Below are 26,148 nucleotides of genomic sequence, written 5' to 3' on the forward strand. Positions count from 1 at the left end.
ATGTCAGGAATTGTATAAGTTTAAATATATATATATATATATATATATATATATATATATATATATATATATATATACAGGTAAATGAGCAAAACTGTTTGGTGTGGTTGAAATAATTTTCACAAGAAATATTGAAATGAATAGTGTTTAGATTATCGTAGTTTTGAACATGTCATGATTATAATTTTTATTATGGATTTTCATAGTTTAATATTGAAGGTCTGGGTCTGGGACAAGGCTAAAACAAAACAAAAATATGTACATAAAAAGCATTTGAAAAGTACCAAGAATAAATGACAAAGGCCCAGTAAAAAGTTTCCAATTCTGTTTTAATGAGACTTTCATATTACATAAAAAAATTAATCCGTTCGTTCAAACCCTTGGGACCTGAAAGTGCCCAAGGTTGAAGGAACACCAATTGATGTCATAAAGGTACAGTGGCTCAAACAGCCTGTTTAATTGTAAAGTTTGGGAAATGTTCACGTAAAATGAAATTGCAACTGTTTTTGTGCATGAAACTGTGACTAGCAGAAAAAATTCACTTCAAAGAAAAAATGCTATAGAAGAGTACATTATGGCCCCTTTAAGCAAACTATGGACCCCTAATAATCTGTCTGACAGCATATGTTACGTAATGAGCCTTTGAGAGAACCGACATTGATGGATTGGTCGAACAATTTCTTTGACCTTGCTGTAACTAACACTTTGATTTATTATCAAAAACAATCATCTACTTATCTGCTGAAATTGTTTTTATCTAAAATTATATAAAGTTGAAGCATCCCACTCTACAACTCCCCAAAATCAACAACAAATGTTATCTCTGGTCTAGCAAGTCATCTAAGTCACAGCAGACAATTAGCTATCATAATTCTGTATGCAAGATGTTTTTCCTGGCTCAGTGTGGACATTCAGCCAAGCTGAAAGACCTGCCCACCTGTTTCCAAACAAAGCGGGTTATGTTAATGAATGATTAGTGTTACACAGAAACGTTCATTATGGTACAGCTGGGAATCTTTCATTCACTTTCAAAGACCATATCTGACATCTTCATTTTTGCCTGGTGCATTGGCTAAATAAACCTTTCTTATGGCTTGATCATGTACTGGTCCGACGAGCCCGGTTCAGATCCGATTCTGTGTGTGTGTTAGTCATGGTCGTTACCATTAAGCTCCAAAAATGAAATAAAAGAACAATAAAAGCACCATTAAAGTAGTCCATATGGCATTTTATTCAAAGTCTCTTGAAGACAAATCTGAAATTGTCATCTGAATGCCTTAAGTCCAGATACAAAAAAAAGAGCAATTAGTTTACCTTTCAACTTCACATTGCACTCAAGATACCATATTGGCTGCGTCTTTCCACCCAAGACTGCACACAAACTACAAAATCAACTAAATCTACCTCCCTACCCTAAACCTTACACCGAAAACTAGCCGATAGTAATGAGATTCAACATTTGCATTTTTTACTTATATTTTACAGTTTTACTTATATAAAAGTCATTTTTGCTGTAATGCCTTTAGTGTTCATTTCATCAGGAAACTGCTGTGATAAGTACAACGAGCCATTTAAAACTATTTTGCAAAAACATATAGTAGATTGATTGAATGATTGCAACTACCATACTCAAAGCTTGCAGTGTCCCATGCATGAGCTGCACTGTGAACATGCTAAATGATTGAAAGGAAATAAGCACCTCATGAATAAAAGTCTTCTGACTAACAAGAGAATCTCAACTTTTTGTTTGCTGTTTATAAATGCTATTTACAGCAACAGGTGTGATATTTCAGGACACCTGATTCACTAATAACTGTCAAATTTCCAATAGCGCCTTTACCAGTCTCTGATGAGAACTAAAAGTAACTAAAAATGGGCTTTTTCCATAGAGTGTTTCCACACATGTGACCTTTTTCCTGTAGTGATAACATCCGAGACTGTGCAGAAATACTATCTATTTCTCTACAGCACAGCTGATTTCAGACAGCATGTTATTACAGAGGACTGATGTAGATCTTTCACATTCCCAGTGAGAAAAACAAATGTGCATGATGTGTAAATGGAAGTGGAGTATTTATTAGTAGTGTAAGGAATAGGAATGTAGTATCAGTCTTTCTACAGTATCGCTAATACAGAGTACCGACTCAATTCAGTCTCCGAAAACTATGACCATTTGCGTCATCTGTATTATTAAGCTAATTGAGTATTTCAGGTAAATACAAAGTAGCGCAGAAGTGTATAATTAGGAGTCTGTACGAGATATGGAAGCGTAGCGTAGTTCTAGCGGGAAGACTAGCAGCTGTACATCATCACATCATTAGCTGGGTAATTCCTAGCCAATCGCATATAAGCCATTGCTTTATAAGTCTGCTCACAATCTATCAAATTGCTGTTTCAGTGTGCTAACACGGCAACCTCCACCACCCCACCACCACCAGTTGAGCCCTGTCCCGCATGGGGGTAGGCTCCTCGCCCCTGCCTCCTATCTCTGGCAGGACATGACGGTTCCGGGTACAACTCCCTCGGACCGCCGGACGAGGCCTACGCCAAAGAGAGAGACATTACTTTCTGTATTATATTTATCAAATAAATGGCATCTTAAACTTCACTCAAGCCTGCGTGTTTTCCCGATAGAAACCATTTCAACATGCAAAAGTTACACACTTCAACTTTAAGCTAATTTTTATTTTTTCTCAATCAGAGAACCATTTTGATCAAACAGCCATTGCTGCAAAGTAGTCATATGAATAAAGCAGTCATATCAGCACTAGGACGCTTCGCTGTTTGTATCACACCACTTGTGTTTATGTGAAACTAAAGTGCAAGAGCAGTTCAGATGTGTAAGAGCAGCTAGCTGAGTTGACGTCGAGAGAGATCTGAAACGATTTTGCCCAAGATGGAGTATTGAAAATTGGAGAAATCTGAACGCCATATTAGGGGTTTACGATTGGGGTTTGGGTTAGGGGTTACAATTAGGCAAAAATCCTAAAAATGTTTATCTTTTTCCGTGGTATATAACAGTCATTTTCCTGTTAAATTCATAATTAGGTTTAAGGTTTGGCGTTAAACTTAGGAAAAATCGTTATATTATTGTTCATTAGTTTGTAAATTTTTCTCTATGGGATTAAAATGTGTATGTTTTTCGCCATATACTTTTATAACGACTTGTCATGAGAAGGGTTTGGATTTATGGTTTGGAAAGGCAATCTGGCATTAACGTGAATTGCATTGTTTAGAAAGTGTAACCATAACACGAAAACAGTACACATGTTAGCACAAGAGTGATGTGAATATACTGCATCACTTTAAATTCAGATTAGAGGACTTCATTGTCTGAGATTTGCCATCAATTATGATGTAGGTGCTGCTGGAATTTCATATCACCAGCACTTTTCATTCCAAGATGGCAGATTCACAGCTTTAGCCACAGCTGACCTTCCGTTGCTTTCCCTTCAGAGACAACGAGGCCAGTCATCCACATCTGTGCTGTCTTGTAACCCTGCCTGATTTCACATTCAAAAACGCCTCTGTTCTTTTTGCACCGGGCAAGGAGAACTATACAGGAGCCACATTAATGTGGGAAGTGGTACACATGTTGGGCATGAGCTTAACCAGTGCAAGTTCATGCAAATATTTATTGTTAACCAGGGTCTGAACAGAGAATGTGTTGATAAGCTAAATTCTGACTGTTAATGGACTGATGATGACTAATGTGAAGCCAATTTTCATCAAAGACTTGTTGACATGATCATTCTGGACCAAACCTAGCTGACATAGGCAGAAAACCCCATCTGTTGTGGTTAAAGGTATTTACTGTAATGTTGCAGACATATTTATGTCAACCTCCCAAAGGATACATGTCATGGCCGTGACCCTCTATTTCCACTATATTTATATCACTCCTACACCAGTCTCAGACAGTAAGACAAAAAAGTTTACAGGGTACCAAATAATGTGTAGTTGTGTGTGGAGTGGATATGTGTTTGACCGTGACAACTGGCGTCTGTAATCATCTCCAAAATTACAGCAAATTTCCATGACCCAAATCCTAGTATCCCCCTGAAAACAATGACAGCAACTTTTTGTGGACATTTGTACCCAGTATAAAATGGAATATATTGGTATATACATGCAACACATTAATATAATCAACAGATTAGGACCAGCACTGTCAGCATGTGTTCCCTATAAATTGGGAGTTTGGACCAGAAAAAGGGTAGGGACAGAAAGTAATAATAATTCCTTACATTTATACAGCACTTTTATAAGCACTCAAAGCACTTAACATTGTATAGGGGTAAACTCCTCAAACACCACCAGTGTACAACATACACCTTGATGATGCAATGGCAGCCATAGTGCACCAGTACACTCACCACACACCAGCTATTGGTGGAGAGGAGAGAGTAGAGTTATAGAGCCAATTAATGGATGAGGTTATTAAGAGGCCATAATTGAGAAGGGCCAATGGGGTTACACCCCTACTCTTTACGAGAAGTTTCCTAGGATTTTTAATGACCACAGAGAATCGGGACCTTAGTTTAACATCTCATCCGAAAGACGGCACCTTTTAACGGCATAGTGTTCTCGTCACTACACTGGGGCATTAGGACCCACACAGGCTGCAGGGTGAGCACCCTTTGTTGGCCTAACTCTTCCAGCAGCAACCTTAGTTTCCCAGGAGGTCTCCCATCCAGGTACTGTTCAGGCTCAACCCTGCTTAGCTACACTGGGCAAACAGGCAAGAGCTGCAAGGGTGATATGGCTGCTCAAGTAGGAGAAGGAATGGTAAATCAGAGGCCAGATTTGGGGTTGCAGTTAGCATTACAGTAGGGTTGAAAATGGAGATTGGAGTAAGGCTTTAGGGATGGAGATTAAGGGTTGGGGTCAGGACTCCGCTTGGGACTGGGAGGCAGTAAAAAGGAAGGACACCAGGGGCTGGATTCTTCAAACACAGGTAGGGAACTTTTAATTGACCACTTCTCTGGTTTACAGCTTCACAATAACTCATCAGATTCACACTAACTCAACAGCTTCACAATAACACATCAGCTTCACAGTAAGGCTCTCGACACAGTCTCTCTCTCTCAATCTGGCGGTGACATATTCCTTTTATGCCACTCTCCCCAATCTCTCTACAATTAGAGACAGGTATTAGTCATAATTTGGCTCAGGAGTATGCATCCTTACCGCTCTCTCTCCTGACGGATGCTCAACCACTCTATATAACTATATTATATAGTTAATATAGGCCAGTGGTTGTTAAAACAAAGCATGCCAGAATACCGGAGTTACAGATTACTCACCATTTGGTTGATAACTATATTTCGGACTGCAGCTGTAAGGCTCTGTCACGTCAAAGTACACCATCTTAAACACCACGCAAAATTGACTTAGTGAAATTTCTATGACATGGGATGTCAATCAAGCAAAATTCCTAATTGTGCAGATTCCAATTAAGATGACTGTATATATCCTCGGAATTTCAACTGCGATAGTAAAGGTGACCGAGACTTAATACATGGTATAATTCACATTGTAAGAATGATAGTCTGATATTTGCTGATGTAGGAGACGAAAGAGAATCATATGACATACAGACCGTCTAATAAAGAAAACCACTGTTGTGACACAACTTCTAATTACTTTTTCCTCTGTGGAAATGTTAATTTGAGAAATTTATCTTGGAATTTTTTCCTAGATAACAGATTCATAGATACACCAGAATTTTAGGAGTGAATGTTCATTGTAAACGAGTTTTAAATATCAAAAGTGGATTCCTTTGGCACTATTTAAACCGGGTCTGACAAATCGTCAGCTGACAATCCACAGTTGTTGTTGTTTTTTACGGAAAGCAGTCCAATTTTTTATTTACTGGGAAGAAAACTGACTGACCAATGAGGTGATTTTAGTCATGTGTCCCGAGTCACTGCAGCTTCAAAATCCAGCGTGTTGGTGGCACTAAAATTTACTTAGCAAACTAGCATTAAACACTTAAAGAAGAACAACCAGGAACTGGCATTGAAGATGGTTGATGGCTGGCTTTCTTTGGTATCTGAGCACAGAAGGAATTATTTGATAAAAGCAAGAAGAAGGTCTTATTATGGCAAGGAATTGCTGAAAAAAATGGAATCAATGGGGATTTCTAACTAAATATATTATAATTTTTGTCTCACAAATTTGTCTCAGATTTGGTCTGTATAGGGCTTTTGGACCATAAGATCTTTTGGTAAGGGTTTTAGTTAGTGGTAGGCTTTGGTGTACGAATTTCATTCAATGTTCTGGTTACACCAAACAATGTTGATTCAGGGATATGTCCTGATGTTCCGATGTATAATAGACCTTAATAAAGTAATGAAAAATGCAAAAGGAGGAACAATGCAGAGAAATAAAAAAGTGAAAAGGAAGACAGAACAGAAAACAGAAACAGCAGATGAATGGGGTGCAAGGGGTCATGTAAACTTAACATAAACTTCTGTTCTCAACCTAACCGTATCTCAAGCACCACTAGTAACAAACAGATGAGTTAAAACCCTTGAAGTTTTTCCTTACTTCATTTCTTAGCTCCTTCTCTCTCTTTTACCTCTTTCCCAAGCTTCTCTGACAAGACACCCCCTCTCTCTCTGCCTATGTATCAGCCTATTGCAGGAGCAGCACAACTATCTGACTACACCACCCATACTACCTCCAACGAAGAATTGCTCACTGGAGCTAACTCTCATTTTCTCTCTCTCTCTCTCTAAGCGCAATGTTTATATAAACCACAGAGCTCCTCTATCCAGTTCAGTTGCCTTTCAGCTACAGTTCACCACACAAGCAGGAGTGCTGCCAACAGATTGTTCAGCATCTAACAAGGAGGACCAACAAGAAGAGAAATATAGACAATTACACACACACACACTGACTCTTGATCATATTCAAACATGCCTAGCATGTCTATGTGGACAATTCTCCAGGCTGTGTGTTTGGTGGGTTCATTGTCCACTGCAGTACCTGAGAGTTATGAGGATGATATCGAGGTGGGCTTTGGAGACAATTATTTTAATGAGATAACGGAGGAGGACAAGACAGAAGGTGAGTAACATGGACATTATAGTATTACAGTATGATAGGTGTTTGCTTCATTTGATTTCTGAGTGAAGGAAACATGTAACTGACAAGATAAACACGTTCAGAAGAGTTCCGCCATGTGTGTGTGTGTGTGTGTGTGTGTGTGTGTGTGCACATGTCTTTGAGAAAGGAGCTCTTTAACTAGAGATATGGAGACAGAAATGGAGAGTGACTCACCTGGATCATGAGATTACGCTGTAAAAAACACTTTCTCAGGTAACCTAAAATATGCTTTATGCGGTAACTTTAATTTTATTTTTTGTTTTATTCAGGTCAAAAATATGATTTATTAATGAAATATTTTTATGACTGAATCAACATGACAATATTAGGTTATTAGGGTTAGAGCATGTAGAAATGGCTCCTTAACTGTACATTTTTACTGACACCTTTTCATGATGAATATGTTGTGTTTAACGCATAAATATGTTAAATATGTCAGTGTTTGGTAGTAAAGTATATCTACAGTGCATTTTAATTATAGCTTGTACTGTTCGCACATCAGCATTTCACTGTAAATGCTTGAAACAGGTTGGAAAATATCCCATTCTGGCTGAAACTAATGTTCTGATTGGTGGTTCAGCTGAATACCCCGATCCGTGGGTCACTTTTTGAAATAAAAAAATCCACAATTCACTCCAAGTTGCTGCGGCATCAACTATGTAGTTTGAAATGTTATGGGTCAAAAGCCAGCTTGTTGTTCTGGTGGCTTTTGATACATACACAAAATCTTTTGAAAAATAAGTGGGCATATGGTGCATGCGCTATACCAGTGGTTCCTAGACTGGGAATCTCTGCTTAGTTCAATATTTTAATAGCCCCCGATGTTAAAAGTATTGGCAATACTCTGACCGCAGCCGGATGCTTTCAAACCCTTTCATGCGTATTTCTGCACATGCTGTATAGAGCACATGTGAACAGTCAAATGTGCTTCTAGATTAAATTGCCCTTGATGTGATATTAATATGAACACAGCCATTAATGTAATATAAAAGTGTAAGCAAACTGGACAAAAATTGTCTTGACACGACATTAATGTAACAGCTATTAATGTATTACATGAGTGTAAGCAAACAGAAAAAAATATTTGATTTATTTTTACGTGTTTGGTGTGCCGCAGGAAGAAAACACTATAATGAGGTGCGTGGTTTAAAAAAGTTCGGGAACAACTTTGCTAGACTATTGGTATGCAGGTGAGTAGTATGAATACATTCCAGGACATATTTCATTCAGGAACGTGGTCCTGTCACCCAAATATATGACACAGTAACAACAACTACGTAAATATTCTACTCTGGTTTCGTTAAACAAGTACAATTTAACCACAATGAACAAGCTTCTTCGAATACATAGCACTTTCAGTTAAAAAAGAACTGGAAGCCAGACTCACGGTTCTCTGCAATTGCTTAAAATGCAGCGTTTTGAATCGGACAATTCTGCAGCTCCGATGGCATAATAGGACAGTACAGTGTCCAGTGGATGCGCACTCTAGAATTTCACTGAAGGTTGTAGGTCATCCAGGTAGTTCTCGCCTCTCCATTTCCATACTGCTTTTGATATACAATATAAATAATATTATAGAAGTATGCATATGGTACGCACTGGCATCCCTTCAAAATCAACACATGGTGTCACCTTACATACATATACAAACACTGCCATATAACCTCTCTCTTTTTCTCTCCGTGTTCCTTTCATTACTCTCTGCATATCTCTCAGGAGAGACCCCCACAGCTTCCCCAGAACCATGCAAAGCTCCAGCCTTCACAAATTGGGATAAGCTCTTTACCATGCTGGAAAATTCCCAAATGAAAGAGAACATGCTGCTGCAGTATGCCAATGACATCATCAAGGTAGATCTGCAGACTTTAAGAGGTGAGATGCTACAGTTCTTGGCACAGTATGGTGGCTTTTGTGCATCTGCAGTTGAAAGCACAGCTCGAAGGGCCAGGCCTCAAACAGAGATGAGACTACAGAATGCACTGGAGGGTTTGCAAAAGGCTTTGGCTGAGCAGTACGCACAGCATGATACAGCCCTACAGCAGCTACTGACAGACAGTGGAAACCAGGTTGCACAGCTGGAGCGACTGGAGAACAGCTGTCTGAAATGTGGGAGGGAAGGTCTGGTCTCCGAAGCCAAAAGCTTCCAGGCCCAACATCTCATCCAGGAATTGACTGAGATAGAAAACGGAGGCAGGTTTGAGAAGACTCTGGCAACCATTTCAAGTGACCTGCAAGCCATCCAGGAACAGCTGAACCTCTACACAAGATCAGACTTTGCAAACATGCTTCCATCAGGTAAGAGTTCCCACCTTGTAACAAGTAAAAGCAGTCCATGATTTATTTTGGCATTTTATTGAGAGAGGAGCAAAGTAAGGACTGGAATAGATGGGTAAAAAGAGGGGTGATGTGATCGTGAGGTGTCACGAGCCAGAAATGTCCATGTGTCGGCTGCATGCTTTAATGTATCGAATCGCTTCATTTGTACTATGCCATGGCTACAAATCAGGCAATGTTTGGGATGGGAAGGTTAAAATGCACATGTAGATTAAGTCATAGGTTTTAAACAACAAATATGACCATTATCAAACTATTAGCCAACTTAGATGACTAATACAAATACATCAAAGTACGTTAAATCTCAGGACCCCCGCACAGACCACCATCACCCCTAGTTAGGACACAGATTTCCCCCCAAATCTGAAAAATAATGTTTAAGTCCCAGAGACTTTCTCAAAGCTCCTACTGAGCTGAGAAACAAGCTATGTCCACATGAAGAGAGCCTTCACCTTGTCAGTAAGTCGGATACAGTTTCCAGTCAACTAAGCTAAAAATTATTTAATCGTCAACTGCCCCATGCTTTCTGCGTTAAATGGCTTTGTAAAGGTAGAGTAAATGAAAGGCAGAGGGAGGTATAATCATAAACAGCTTCACAGGGTGACCACACCAAAGCGTCCAGGGGGAAAACGGAACCAGATGAGATTGTTTAGAGAATGAGTTAGCCTCCCTCTAGCCTCCAGAAGCAGGAAACCTAAGACAAATGTAATGAAAATATTGTAAGCCATGGTAGGAAAGGAGGGTCGTGGCTTGCCATAACTGAGCAATCACCCGGTGGAGAGGGTACGTACCAATCCCATTAACCCAACTCCCTTCAATCTCTCACAGACTGTGGTACAAGCCTTCCACTGTAATCCCTATTCCTTCTAGTTGAAGATCATGTTTATGCCATCTTGATTTTAAAGATAAGTTTATTTCTTATTCTCACATACTTGGATACAAAACTCAGTGTTAGTTGCATAAATTAGAATTAAAAAAAAAAAAAGACCCTCAACCAGCATGCTATTTCCATGCTGGTCTAGGCTGGTTTATGCTCGTTAGTGCTGGTTTGGTGCCAGTCTAGCTGGTGGACCAGCATAGCCATGATGTTTACCAGAAAACTCTAGCTGGTTAAGCTGGGTGACCAGCATGGTCTTTCGTATTAAACTGGTTAAGCTAGTTTAAAAGCCTGGTAGGGTATCCAGCACACCAGCATTCTTTGCAGGATGACCAGCAAACAAAACAAAACATAAGCTGGTGTCCAGCAATACTTGTCTTTTCAGCAGGATAGGCAATCATGAACTCACAAAAACACGACTGTGCGGGGAAGTTGGGTTGGGTTCTACCAGTTCCATTCTGAACAATTTCAGCTATAAAGTAAGATCTATAGTCAGGAAAACATGCACTTCAATCTCTGTTGCTTTTTTAGAAGGCTCAGCAGGTGCAAAAACTGGATGAAATACAAAATGACTAAATGTTTACAACAAAAGCCATTACTCTGAAAACTACTCATTCAATAAAAAGGATGATTACATCACAAAAAAATGAATTATTTTCACTCTTTGATCTTGATGCTTCATAATGTTAGTGAACCCTCTTTGAAAAATGTTGAGAGTAAAATTATAAACCATCTAAAATGCAATTGTTGGGTGTAGAGGTGCAGTGGTTTTCCCCTGACATGTACAGGAACATACATCACAACATATTAATTCTGCTCCTTCTAACTGGGGAAATTAACCTTTTCCCAAATAAATTCTTCCTATCCAGGATGTGACACTGGGCTGATCTTCCCCATGCGTTCTTCTAGAAATCATGTTGAAGTTTCACCCAAGAGGCCCTTCCAGACCAATGCAGTTACCATCTGCTTGTGGGTGAAACCTACTCAGGTGATCAACAAGTCCGTCCTCTTCTCTTACGGCACGACTGGCAACCCACACGAACTACAGCTGGTGCTGAATGAACAGAGTGTCCTATTTACAGTGGATGGTGAAACCCATTTGGTGGAGGCTTCAGGGGCAGTGCAAGAGGGCCAGTGGGTGCACCTTTGTGCAGTCTGGAGCTCACAACAGGGCCTTACCTCTCTGTGGGTAAATGGTCAACAAGCTGCAAACTCTCCTGGAGTGGCTGAGGGTCATGAGCTGCAAAGCAAAGGGAGCATACTACTGGGGCAAGAATACGGACGCTACTTCAGGCATCTCAGCGTACAAGACACATTTGACGTGGAGCTAGCTTTCACAGGCAAGATGACTGGAGTGAACATGTGGGACCGGGTATTGGATTCAAAAGAGATATCTCAGCAGGCACGAGTGGATGGGAGTGGTTGTGGTATTCGTGGTAATGTGGTGGCATGGGGTGTGTCTGACATTGATCCAAAAGGGAGTGTCAAGATTATCTACTAATTTCCCTTATGTCTTAACCACCTGAGCCCTGTATCAGCTGAGCTCCTACAAGCACATATTAAGAACCCGCTATGCTACATCTGCACTCAACATTAATCTCATTCATTTAAGATGTGTGGAAAATAATTCCATATAGGGAAAATGTAATTTAGGGTGGATTGCCTGTCATCAAGCAAGTTAAAAATAAAAGGCTGTCATCTGAGGGACATCATATCACTCATTCTTCACTTTTTATTTACAGTGTTCTGTTTTACGTTTTCATTTAATTCAGAGTGGAAGGAATTTTCTAAATGTGTAACGTCAAAGGATTTATCATGTTTGATGTTTACATTCAGATTTGACCTTATTTGTAATCTATTTGTAATGTAATCTTTCAATGCATTTTCTTCTGCATTTTTTTTAACAATTCTGCTATTTTAAAATATTTTGCTACATGAATACTGCTAATGAATATATATATATATATATATATATATATATATATATATATATATATATATATTTATATATATATATATTTTTTTTCCTTTGTTTCATTGAACAAAGACAGTTGCTATGTTTTGAAGATGGGACTGTGGAAAATGTTTACAAGATCATTTATGACTTTTTGTTTTTCGCTGATGTGATTAAATGTATTATAATGTTTAAAAAAAATCAAGAGGCTAAGATGAATGTATAATGTATATAGAAGTTTTTCATTGAGGAACATGAGAAACAAAATGTAATTAATAAAATTTTAAACTAAAACAACAATAAAATTCATTTTCAAAAGTTATCCAGCTCCCAAACCTATGAATGAGCCACATGCATGTAACATAATACATACAGTACTGTATGTATGTATATATGTATGTATATATATATATATGTATATATGTATATATATATATATATGTATATATGTATATATATATATATATATATATATATATATATATATATATATATATATATATATATATATAAAGTAGTATGTAAAGAGATTAATAATGAAAGGGCATTAGTCAAAAGGCACTTTTAGTGAACATGAACAGAAATGTATAACCTATATATAACCTATAAGTGAAACAGGACATTCGACAAGAAAAAAAAAGGTACTTGATCAGGAATTTAGTTAATCAAGAAAAGTGGGCATTCTGTTCCAGAGTTTGCAGATGTGTCCGATGAAGCATCATGACCTCTGATCTTTAATATAGAACTGAATTGCTGATGACATTGAAGTCACCACGTTGCCATGCGACTGTCGAATACGGAGGTCGAAGACAATGCAATGGCAGCATTATAGACTGTCAGTCATTGAGGCCCAATGACAGTTGGGTCATTCAAATATGGCCACTCGAACACTTCAGGTAGCTTTACCTCCTGCTGGCAGTTTACCGTTGCATCATCAATTATTTTAAATGTATCAGTGGTCACGACATGATGGATTATGTGAAGCAATGCGCCACAATGGCTTGAGGCTGTCAACACTGAATGCACTGAAGTGAAATGGCATACAGCTAAAACAATAAGATGTGAGACTTGAGCAATGGTTAAACTGGTGAACAACCTGTAACCCACTTTATTTTCAAGGAAAATTCATTGGTGTACTGAGTGGGAGGAGTGGGTAATTCTACAGTGTCAAAGGACGCATCCAGTGTCATTGTAGGGTCATTGTTTATAATTGGAGCAATTTGCTTTTGACGCAACACAACATGCTGCTTGCATCTGTTCAAGACAGGGTGTAAGAACTGCAAAACTTTTATGAATGTATCAGACTTAAGAACTAAACTTATTGAGAACAAGACAAAACAACATGGGCCACACGATGCAGTGACTGTTATGCGAGACATTTTAAATGTATAACATGCAGCATATCCAGATCTGGATGACACACCTCATACGTGAGTCAGTGTACAAGAAGGTTGGTTTTGCAAAAGTGCTCAGGCCTCAGACTGATTAGTGGATCCAGATGGCAGTTGGGAGACTGTATTCTTGAAGGATATTACTTATAATGAGCATAGCTAGAGGGACTTTGGGAGCCAGTTAAGGCCAGCTTTAATGTTTCAAAGACACTCTTTACCACCTCTACCTTTCCTGCTCCTGTTAAGAGTGTACGTACCAGGAGGGCTGTGTCTCTAATACACTCCAGACCACTAAAAACATTCACATAGTTCCTCCAACATGACTTTAACATGAGACCCCTGTGTCGATTCAGCTGGAGGCACGTACATACTTAGGAAAAATGTGAGCTTATGGCATGACATTTAAATCTCAAAACATTTTGAAGAGACTTCAAAAAGATCTGCATGTTGTATTTTGTATGCTGGTCATCAGCATGGGATTCTGGTGTCCTTTCTGGACTTTCTGGTAAACTACCAAGATTACCTTGGTCTACCAGCTTCACCACCAGCTAGACCAGCACCAAAGCAGCATGGAAATTCAGAAAAAGAATTTGACCAAGTTGGTCATGGATTTTATTTTCTGTACCTACCATACATTTTCTTACTTATCTTTGTAAATGTTTGATTTTTCCTGTCACACAAATGAACTAGTCATTTGTATGAACAATTTCTCTACCCTTCTTATTGCACTGCTTCAGCTTACAACACCCACAATGGTACCAAACTTGACCTAACCTGAACCCCATTACCTCACCCCACTTCCTCCTCCAGAGAGTATGAAGAGGTCACACGTTATTGGTTCTCTGCAGACCTGAGGGAAGCTGGGCCAGTGCGGCGTTAATAAGGGTAGGGGAAGACAGAGGGGAAAGAAGACTGATTAGAAGACAGACCCCAACATATGGCCTGAGGAAGAGGTAAGATGTGGCTGATATATTAAGATCTAATAATCTCATTAGCTGGGCCTGTATAGTTGCTCTGCTATAATGCATGACATATGCGGTAACCAAGAAATCTAAAATGCTCATACTGGAAATGAAGACCCACGGCTGACTAATACTGTAAGTTAAATGAAGTACAGTAATGTGTCACTGAGTTATGTCAAATTTCGGAAAGGAAATGTCTTTCTATCAGAAACGTACATATATCGGGTAGGTTAGGGGTTAGGGTTAATTCTTTAAACCTCTAAATGCACCAGAGCTAATGATTCTAGAGCTGTCTTTTTTCCTGTTTTGTGTCATGCATGTTTTTGAAAGAGAGAGATTTGGACAAGTGCTGTTATGGTCTGAAACAATGGCGTGCCTCTGTTTTCTATCTCTACTGCAGCTAGATTCAGGCCAGAAGATCTGCTTACTAACGTATTGACTTTCTCTTCCCACTCAATGCTTTATAGAGTGGTACGATGATTCAAGACGTAATCAATGGAAGTCTGAGAGAATATACAAGGCATGGAAATGTAAACATATGAATGCAAGCTTTTTCACAGTAGAGGCCAGCCAATTGTTGACTGTACCTCGGTTCAAAAATCTGGGCAACTGTTGAGTGGAAGTTGTCATCAGTTTCACAATTGAGAGTTACGTAACCAGTTCTTGGACGGACATGGTGATCAAGCAGCAAGCCCAGTTTTAAGACAATACACTTTATTTAGATCTCGAGTCCCCATCGACTGTTGGATAATACAACTCAAAGCCCAAGAGGCACTTTCATCAGCTGAGGTGCTGCATCAAATCTTTGCAAAAACACTTATGTTTAAAAAACATTTCCAGACCACTGTGGCACAATGGATAAAGGTTAATTTGCCGAAAAAACAAATGTCTGAGGACTGTGGGGATTTTTTCATAATGTGGGGTGAAGAGATCAAAACAGGAATTAAGTGAGGAAAAGGGTTGAGAAGGCAGTTATCTACTTGAGATTAGTATCTTACTGGGATGAAAATTCAATCACTGGTCCACTAACATGTTTTCTGGTGATATTTTTCAAAGAATTTGCTAAAAACACCAATTCCAGTGACTTTAATCATTCAAGTATAGCTAATTAAATGCACAATTGTACAGAATTAGCTGCAAAAATAAAATATATTTTGTTGTGGGTTGCTTCTGTTTCACAAATTAATTCAGTTCAATTTAGGGTCCTTTCACACTAGCACTTTTAGTGAGCATCCAGGGTTGAATGACATCAAAGTTCGGTTTGTTTGGATAATGTGAACGCTGTTTTCCGAACTTGGCATGTCTCCAAATAGCTCACATTCTTCACATCTCTTGCAATGCATCCACGGGCTTCTGGCAGACAAACACTAATATTTATCACATCATTGCACATACAATGCATATGCACCAGACAAACACAAGTGTTGTTCTGTGCATGGCAGGTTTTCGTGGTATATCCAAAAAGACAAACCATAATACTAGGGATGGGAATTTTGTCTAATTGAGTACTCTAAGGTCAATAACATGTTCATAACTGACTGACAAACGTCTTTGGCTGCTGCATTGCGTGTTGTTGTTCCAGTGTATCGTCTATTAATGTTTATAGGCTGTTATAAATAATCTGTTACAAAATTTACAAAAGATTGCATAATCAAAATATAATGCATCATATTTTGTACCGTAGTAATCATAGTTCCTACGAAGAAGCGTGCACCAGTTTTTTTAGTGACTGTCTGGTCCGTCTATTTTCAAAACACGGTTGGCTTAACAGGAAAAGCCATAACCATTGCATTTTTAATTTGCGTGTTAAATTGAAGTTCTGCTCTGTCTAGCTGTTTGAAACACTGCCTGATGTATATGTGTTGCTTCAGGACGTTGAGTCCACTGCCACAGGCCTGGTGTGTGTCCGAGTGTGTCTCCCTAAGTGTTCGCTCTTGTGGGGAAAGCCGTGATGCTCCATATTGTTGTAACTGTGATGATTCAAGAAGCGTTCCATTCCACTTGGAGAGTCTGAATTTCCACCTTTTAACAGAGGAAAGTGCAACTGAATGACACTTTATGTCGGACTTCAAACTTGGAAACTCATGCAGAAATCTTCAACTCCAATTTTGTCGAGATGTAGGAATGTGTTACATCACGCAAATATTTCGGCACCCAGGGCAGGGAGGTTTACATTCAGTGACAAACATTTACTTTTATTAAATTATATCCATTGGGTGGAGTCACGTGACACCATACGAGCAGCAGATGTGTGAGTGACGAGTGCTGTGCACTTTGCTAGTTTTTTTTATTATTTTCATGTTATAATCCGGCGAGATTCGATACATCCATTTACATATTTGTACTCTGAGGTAAACATGGCAAAGAAGTCAAAATCCTTGGGCTCTGGAGACATTAAAAGACACTTACATGCTCAAGATGAAACCTGATTGACATATTTACTTCATATTTACTTTCAGGTGTCCTGTTAAAACAACAATTTACAGTAGCAGCTAGAATACTGTCTGTATGAATGAACAACTGAAGTCAAGCTTGTTTCTAACAGCTGTAACCATAGCGACAGTGACTAAAGTAAATATCAAAGATGGCGATGTCCATAACACTGCCATATCTTGTCACAATTGATGCTGTGTTATTAAATAAACAAGTCCAATCAATGTGCGAGTTCATCCATCAGATCATAATTAACGGCTTTGAATGCTTTTTAACCAAGAGCAGAGTGCAGCATTTATGTTTTGTGGCTCATGCTCACAAGCAGTGGCTGGATGACAGTGAGTTTACGAAACCCCACAAGAAACACACTAGGCTCTCATATTATATGACTTGACAGACTACTAGTTGTCCAGTGTGGTTTCTTCAACACAGAGCGAGTTTGCTGAAAATGCAGTTGTAAGTCCTGAAAATGTGCGTGTGTCAGTTTGGTTATAGAATGCAGTTGTCGGGCCTGGGCAGGTCAGCAAGTATTGATGCTGACTACCACCCCTGGTGTCGTGAGTTCGAATCCAGGGTGTGCTGAGTGACTCCAGCCAGGTCTCCTAAGCAACCAAATTGGCCTAGTTGCTAGGGAGGGTAGAGTCACATGAGGTAACCTCCTTGTGGTCACGTTTAGGGGTTCTCGCTCTCAATGGGGTGCGTGGTAAGTTGTGCATGGATTGCAGAGAGTAGCATGTGCCTCCACATGCTGTGAGTCTCCGCAGTGTCATGCACAACAAGCCACGTGATAAGATGTGTGGATTGACCATCTCAGAAGCAACTGAGACTTGTCCCCCGCCACCTGGATTGAGGTGAGTAACCCACCACCCCAAGGACCTACTAAGTAGTGGGAATTGGGCATTTCAAATTGGGAGAATAAGGGATAAAATAAAATACAAATATATATTTAAAACAAATAGAATGCTGTTGTCACTCTCAAAAATAACTGACCTGTGTGTGAACGTAAGAAGTTTTGTCTGTTTGTTCATTTAGGAAATGTAAGATATGTTTTATTTACTGTTATATGTTGTTATTTGACTTGGCTTTTCCAAACAAATAATATAAAAAATATATGTAAGCACTTCTGTTGCTGTGTGAATGTGGCCCTAGTTTTAGGGATCCGTGCATAGCCAAATTTTCCAGCCCAGATCAACTAATTTGTTGAAATGTACAGCCTTTTGAAAATATTGGATATATCTCTCGATAATTATGAGTTAGCTCTGAAATAGGATGAAAGTTGTTTTTTAAATCAGAGGAAACATCATTTCAGCCAGTCATTGTAGCAAAGTAGATTCAAACTGTTTAATGCATGAATTTAAAATGTAGTTATAAATAATGAAGGCATCTTATCAAGTTTTCCACTACATGAGCAAAAGGAACAAAGATAATAATCATTTTTCTTTTATATGCACCAATACAGAAATAAAATAGTACTATTTACCTCCTGTACGTACTTTTTTATTAATTAACAGGGTTTGCAAAAACTTCTACACTAACTTATTTTTGGAACCCAGATGAATATTGCTACACTACAGAATTATATTTATAATTTTGAGGATTAGATTTGTTTAGCACAAGAGTAATATGAATCTTTTGTATTTGAAAGTGTAGTTTGCATTTGACAGTTCATAACTTTCCTCATTACAAATCTAGTGAAACACGTCATCTCCTCCTTTTCTGACAGTACGTTGCATTTGTACGATAGCTTAATTTTTGAATTGTTTAAATGTCTGAACCTGCAGTACTTTGCTTTCACAATGCACGTAAACGTCCCTGAGACTGCTGAAAACCCACTCCCAACATGTTTTTATGCAGTTATATCGCAATTAAATTTCATCACTATAATATCAGGAATATTTGATATATCACCTTAGCCCTAGAGGAACAGTTCCAGATCGGACGGTCTACATGTCTTGGGGCATAGTACACTTATGAGCATCACACACGACTAAAAATTAACCCCAATAATGTTCACTGTAGCAGTGTAACAGTAAAAATGGGGGAAAAATATGCAAATGTTACAAAATACAGATGTATAAATTGTAAATCCTAACGTGATTAGATTATATAAACTAAAAATACAACTTTTCATGAACTTAAGTACTTTTTAATTATGTGGCTCAATTAGGTCTTCTCAATATTGTTGTCCTTTGGCAGACCCAAACCATAATAGGACAATGAGTTGAGGTCGATGTTCATTTCACCATCCTATTCCCCAATGAAGCCCAAAGAATTTGTTCTTTACCTCTGATTACCCTGATCAGCAATCTCTCACACTGACCTTTCCTTAATGAAGAGAATTTATGTTTCAACACAAAAAGTAGACCCCCGCAAATCTGGTCTTTATCCTTGAAGGGCAACTATTTGTGTAAGTGGAGTGTTTAAACAGCTGAGATGAGAGTGTATTTTGGCATGCACACCAGGTCAAATATACCATCCACTCCTCATTTAATGGACCAACAATTACAAAAATGCATACGTTTTATTTAAAAATCATTTAAATTGAAGTAGAAGAACAATGGATGTAATACAATTTCTTCATTGCGTGGATGTATCAAATGACCCATTTAACTGTGTGGTTTGGGACCAGAACCACACACAGTGGGCCACGAAGAATGCACAACTTTTACGCCCTATATGTCAATGATGTGGGTGGCACACTAGTTGGATGGAAACAAAGCAGTTAGAGGTCTGTGTGTTTGAATATTCTTGTAAAGGCACAGAGGGACTGCTTCTCCCATTACCATAAAGGCAGTGAGGTGCAGGGCCTGGAAAGCACTGAATCATGGGGAATATTATTGTTTTATACCTTCCATGACTAACCATTCTACTCTGTGACCTCATAAAATACAGCACAGGGTGATCGTGTCTTTGCAAAGGAGGACATTTTTTTGGATCAACAACTTTTGTCAGTACCGTAACAACACTCCTGTCAAACAAACAGTCCTAAAACTATCCCTAAACCCAATGCTAACCATTAACTATCACTAAAATCTACCAGCTAGACCAGCACCAAACCAGCACTAACAATCACCAGCATAAACCAGCCTAGACCAGCATGGGAATTGCATGCTGGTTAAGATCGTCTTTTCAGCAGGGTTAACGACACTGAACGTGAAACTGCCACATTAAGTCATGACTGCCTCTACAGCCCAAAAACATCAATGCCTACATAAAATCATTGTGCCCTTGGCCCCGCCTACTGGTTCTCAGTTCGTACTCTGAGAGAGAGAAAGTAGGACATAGGACTATTGTGGCCTCACTATTCCTGAACACCAAAGGGGACACATCTGGACTATTTGGGATTATTTTTGTATGCATTCATGCACTAGACAGATTTAGACATATCTCGCACCACTTTTAAAAGACGCTGTGTCAAGTTACAACATGCCACAAAACTTCTTGTTCAGTCTTCTGTCATAACTAGACTGGACTACTATAACGCTCTCATTGCAGGTCTCCCTGCATGTGCAATTAGTAAATCATTATTATTAAATAAATGATCCAGAATGCAGCAGCACATCTGGTATTTAATGAACCAAAGAGAGCACATGTTACACCCCTCCTTGTCTCTCTCCACTGGCTACCGGTTGATGCACGTATCAAATTCAAGGCTCTGATGCTGGCATACAGAACAGTCACTGGGTCTGCTCCAACATACCTAAAATCATTTCTGCAGAGCTACGCGCCCACATTGAAGCCTGCGGTCAGCAAAAGAAAATCGCCTTGTTGTACCAAAACAAAGAGGCACCAAAACTCTTTCCCGGACTTTCGGCTTCATCATACCACGTTGGTGGAATGACCTTCCCAACTCAATCCGTGAAGCTGACTCACTTTCTGTCTTCAAAAAATGATGCATGAGCATGAGCACTTAACTAGTCACAAAAAAATAAAAAAAATAATTTCTTGTTGCACTTTAATCTGTTTTGTATACTATTCTGATGCTAGTGAAACTTTGTAATATGGCACATTTCGTACCACTGTCTCCTAAAGATGATTCGCTTATGTTTTCCTCTTTTGTAAGTCGCTTTGGATAAAAGCGTCTGCCAAATGAAGAAATGTAAATTAATCATAATATATGTGTCACTGTGCATTTCTTATTGTGAAGAAAATTGGAAATATGCAGCTTTATTAATAAGAGAGAATTTGTTTTTTTGTGAGTTAAAGATGCATTGAAGTGAACAGAAAGGTGAGAGAGGAAGTCTTCACCCCATTATACACTGAAACAAAATACGTTTATGATTTGTTTTTGTTTTGGCTTGTTTTCCAATAAAAATATCTAAAACTAATTTAAAACAACAAACATTTACTATAGGAACTATACTGCAGAAGAAAAACATTTTTATCTGAGAATGTTGAATATAATATAAAAAATACAAAAATTTTAATATATCTAAAACTCCTTTTAAACAAGATGCATTCACCTGAGAAGCAGCATATCAGATATTTAGACTTGCTTTTAGAGAATAGATCTTAAATATAAGTATATTTTGTTTTTACTGCACTTGCAGAAGTATAACCAAGTAAAAAATACACTTATATACAAAATACACTTACTGTATATTTAAGATACATTCTCTTAAAGCAAATCTAAATATCTTATATGATGCTTCTCAAGTAAATGTATCTTGTTTTAAAGGGGTCATGACATGGGTTTTTTTATTGTATTATTATGTTCCCTTAGGTGCAATTATAGTATTAATATATTTTTTTTTAAGAAAAACTTTTAAAATCTAGTGATTTATGACCTTTTCCCACCCTGTTTCTCATCCTCTGATTCAAACAGTCTGTTTTGGGGGCGTTTTCCATTTAAGACTTCAGTGTTAACGCCCACTGTTATGATTGGCTAACGTCAGTGCCTATGTATCAATTATTGACGCCTCCAGCCAGAACAATATGCAAGTAAACTAAGTAAAAACACTGTGATTATTCATAATGAATGAAATTGCGCTTTAAAAAGTAGTTTAAAATTTAAAATAGATTACTTACAGTTTGCGTCGTCGTTGTTCCCAGAATAGTCGGCACGGACTTATCTTTGAGCAACAGTTTTCTGGCAAAGCCAGCATCATATTGAGATTTGTTCTCAAAACAGTCATCCTTAAAATGTACAGAACAAACGCTTAAGTTAACACTGCCGTGACTGGGACGTCCGCAAAAAATAAACTGCATCCATTTTTCCCTGACGTCTGGATCTTTCGGCAGCTTATTCAGAGGTTTTGTTTGACCACAGCCAGGAACAGCACATCTGTGTGGCATCGTAATTTTCCTGTGCACAAGTAGTCTCTGTCAGAGCTCGCTGTCCATCGACTGAACACTTGTGAGGCGCACGGCGATACTGAAATGAGCGTGAGTTGTCTTGCGCTTAAAGCGTAGTTATCTTGTGCTGGAGGCGGTCATATGCAAACGCTGTTACGTCACTTCTAACCGACACGTCACTTCTAACCATGAATCCAGAACGAGCTGTATTTTGAGCTTGATTAAATAAATGATTCGTTTAGAATGGGGAGGACGTCTTAAAATATTAAACTTGCAGGACGTTTTAATGATACAAAGACCTCTTATATACCAAAAGATCAAGGCAAATTTGGTTTCTCATGTCATGACCCCTTTAAGGATTTTTATAATGGAAAACAAGACAAAAACACTCAATAACAAAAGGAATTCAGTGAATGTAATTTAGATGTATTTTTAAAAGATTATTTTGTCCTCTTTATTGTTAGTAAGCATGTTTAATACAACTGTTTAAGTTGTGGCACAAGCTGTTGCAACAGTCGCAGAATAGTTCAATAATCGCTCTAATAATTGTTAGATGAATTGGTTATCAATATAATCATTAGTTGCAGCCCTATATGAAACATGCGCTAGATAGAAGTCTTTGACCATTATGATGCATTTCCGGGCAATGTTTTGCTCTACGTGTGTGCATCTAGTTCACACCGTGCTTTGGACTTTGTGTGTGAATCATGTGGATGTCTTCATCATATTTCATCATGGATTGTAAGTTTGTTTTTTGGCTCTTCAGAGTGGATTGCTTGTTAACCAGTCATAATACGATTCAAGCTTTGCAAAGCAACTATTATTGAAGGATGGGGAAGAAAAAAAAACACTTTGACCATGCAAAACAGTAAGTAAACCTTTCAGTAATGAATATTTCATATGTCATGACTGTTTGATAGTTTATGGTGCTGAGTGTTAACAGTTGTGCTTGAGATGAGCAGTTTAATATATTCAGATGTTCAGGGTGTTGGATGTGCATTATGTGTAAACCCTAAAATTTAGTTTTATATTATTGTGAAGCTTTTTATGCTTTTCCGATTGAGTTTCTAATATGGCTGTATTTGTGGGGCTGCATTATGTTAGCAATCATGGGTGTTTACGTTGAAGTTTAAATTAGGTTAGGTCCAAAACCAAGCTTTTCAGTCAGAGGGCAAGAGACAGGGTGGAAAAGTATCGTATATTATTAAAGTATGACTGTTTTTGTACAAAAAACTTTAATAACATTATCAGTGGACATCAGGGAAGAAAATAAAACTATTAAAAAAAAGCATTTCATGACCCCTTTAAGCTATAAACCAAAATACACACAGGTCGGAGTAGGGGGGGCGCCTTAATGCTATTTGTTGTACAAAAGGACTTGTGAAATAAATCAAGTACTTCTGTACCTCTGTAAGGTGCAATTGAATACCAGAAGAAAATCAAGCCTAAACTATCACAAAAATACAGAACGTGATGTTGATTGCAAACGCTTTTCATGCGGAGTTCAAAGCGGACGTTGGCGTAGGCATTGACACCCTGACGCAAATTGTTAACACAGCTTCACGATTGCTGTAGCAAAGTGGATAGCCACAGTCTACCGGCAGATAAATATAATGAAGGAAGAGATTTAAAAAGATTTAATGCACATTGCAATGAATACGCAACCTATGGGGGAGAAGTTCTTCCCACTAAGACTTTGGGAAATGTTTAATGTTATTTTAATTGGTGATATTTTAGTGCATTTCTATCTTTATATTGTGGCAGGCTTTGTTTGGAAAATGTTAATAAAGCATTATTGTTAGGCTTACATATTATTTCGTTTTCTTTCCTAAAAAGGAAATAAGTGGATTTTGACAGGAAAACAAATGTATCTACAGTAAAATTTCAGCACTTTCAAAATCTGCGATTGAATCTGTAGTCCAGCACGCAATTGGCCGAGCAAAAGGCATTTCACATAAGGCTGACATATTAGATTTATAATAGACTCACAAATACGTGTTTAGAGCCTCTTGTCCAATCAACATCAATCTTTTGCACCATAATTTGAATGGTACCAGTATCTGCCATCGGCTCCCACTCAAGCATGGCTTCAGTAGTGCTCTATGGGCCGTTCGTCCACTTTGTTCTATTATCATATTCATGTTGAACATGTATGTGTGATATATTTTACCTGTCATTCACTAAAATATTAAACTGCAGAATATAATTAGTAAATTATTTTGATTATATGTACAGTACATATATAAACTTGTCACTGCTGAATTTCTTATGAAATTTTAAGGCAAGCGTATGCAGTCTTAAAGCAATCGCCTCTGACCTACCATGACCCCTCCCTCCCTTTAAACCCATCTTAAACCCCTACCTCCCAGTACGCTGCAGGTGATGGCCTCTGTGTGTTGGGCCAGGAGTTCAGCTTTAGCGATGGCAGCCAGGGACAAGTAGCTGGACATGTTCCTGCTCAACTCTTGGTTCCCCTGCTGCAAGAACCGCACTGCCACTGGGACCGCTAACACCATCACTGCAGGCCTGTTGTAATTCTGTAAAGAAGACAGATATGAATATCAACCCAACTTTAGAGGTAACAGATTCTTCTAACCAACTGTTTACTGGTTGCTAGATACGACTGGTAAAACTTTTAAAAGAGGAAAATTCCACACTCCAGGCTGAATTGAAAAGTTCAATAGGAAGTTTCATTGTAAATGAGCCACAATCACTGGACCAGCATGTGATAGTGTTGAATGTCGTACGCCAAGATTAGTTATAAAAAAGAAAGGGAAAAAAAGGCCTTTTTTATAAGTTATTAGATCCAGAGACTGATCACGTAAGAGTGAGCTGGCTTTGGTGTCTGCTTAATTAATTTAATAAAGAATAATTACTATAAAAGGCATGGAAAGAAGCAGAAAACCTTTTAAAAGATCTAACTGAAGTCTGACGCATGTAGGGAGGATGTTAAATGTTCTACTGCCCCCTACGGTACATTATGTGCAGATGTTAAATTGGAGCAGATGAAAACAATCAGTGGATTGTATTGAGCAACCAAATATAGCCAAAGATTTATAGGAAATGAATAAGAAATGGAAAGCCGTTTTATTATTTAGGTCTAAATAAATGTTTACACTGTTATCAGTAAGTCTCACAGATTTTTGGCAAGGCATTACTATGTTAGGGATTTGTACAAACCCCTAGCCCTAAGTATTAAACTTTTTTGCATCAATAATGCATCAAATTATGTGGCTTATTGAGGAAATGACTCAACTTTTCTAAGCATTTGGACCTGCCAGATGATAAAGCAGGTGATTGTCGATTTTTCATAAGCAGGTGTGTACACAATACAATGGGGGTTAAAGCCTTGCACACTGTTGTAGCTTTCAAATCTTTATTCGATTACAATGGCCAGTAACTTTTTCAGGCATTCTATTAATTTCTCTGAAGATTTTTCCATTTACAAGGGATGTATATTACTGTTCCCATCAAGATTTACCTGTTAAGTTTCACCAATGATTTCCTGCAGTGTGATCAACTGAGCCAAATAAAGTTAATGGCGGTGGACCATCTCCTGCTACAGTGAACTGGACATTTTTTACACTCAAGCTTCATGTCAAACCATTTTTATTGACCTCTTGGAATGTTCGATTCATGAAAGAACCTCCGATGACAGCAAAAACATGTGATGACCCAAAGCTACTCACTTTCTTTGAGACCAGACAGACTATCATAAAGACTTGGGGGCTGGCTCTTTTGACTTGGGCCAGTAAGCAACCAAATAACAACGCCAACTAAACCTTTCAG

At 38.4% G+C, this 26,148-nt stretch overlaps 2 protein-coding genes across 3 annotated transcripts in view; one reads left to right on the forward strand and one right to left on the reverse strand.

Moving 5' to 3' along the window:
- LOC127662005 (ventricular zone-expressed PH domain-containing protein-like) overlaps positions 1-26,148 on the reverse strand; it is a 160,784-nt gene that overhangs the window by 100,443 nt on the left and 34,193 nt on the right. For both annotated transcript variants that reach the window (XM_052153016.1, XM_052153015.1), the window contains exon 4: positions 24,722-24,896. In XM_052153016.1, coding sequence (XP_052008976.1) covers positions 24,722-24,896 — 175 coding nt within the window. The remainder of the gene's footprint in view (positions 1-24,721; positions 24,897-26,148) is intronic.
- LOC127662007 (pentraxin-related protein PTX3-like) lies at positions 6,770-12,302 on the forward strand. The gene is made up of 3 exons (XM_052153019.1): positions 6,770-7,074; positions 8,830-9,408; positions 11,194-12,302. The coding sequence occupies exons 1-3, from the start codon at positions 6,924-6,926 to the stop codon at positions 11,823-11,825; spliced, it is 1,362 nt and encodes a 453-aa protein (XP_052008979.1). The 5' UTR covers positions 6,770-6,923; the 3' UTR covers positions 11,826-12,302.

This window comes from Xyrauchen texanus, chromosome 21, assembly GCF_025860055.1.
Source record: "Xyrauchen texanus isolate HMW12.3.18 chromosome 21, RBS_HiC_50CHRs, whole genome shotgun sequence".
Classification (NCBI taxonomy): domain Eukaryota; kingdom Metazoa; phylum Chordata; class Actinopteri; order Cypriniformes; family Catostomidae; genus Xyrauchen; species Xyrauchen texanus.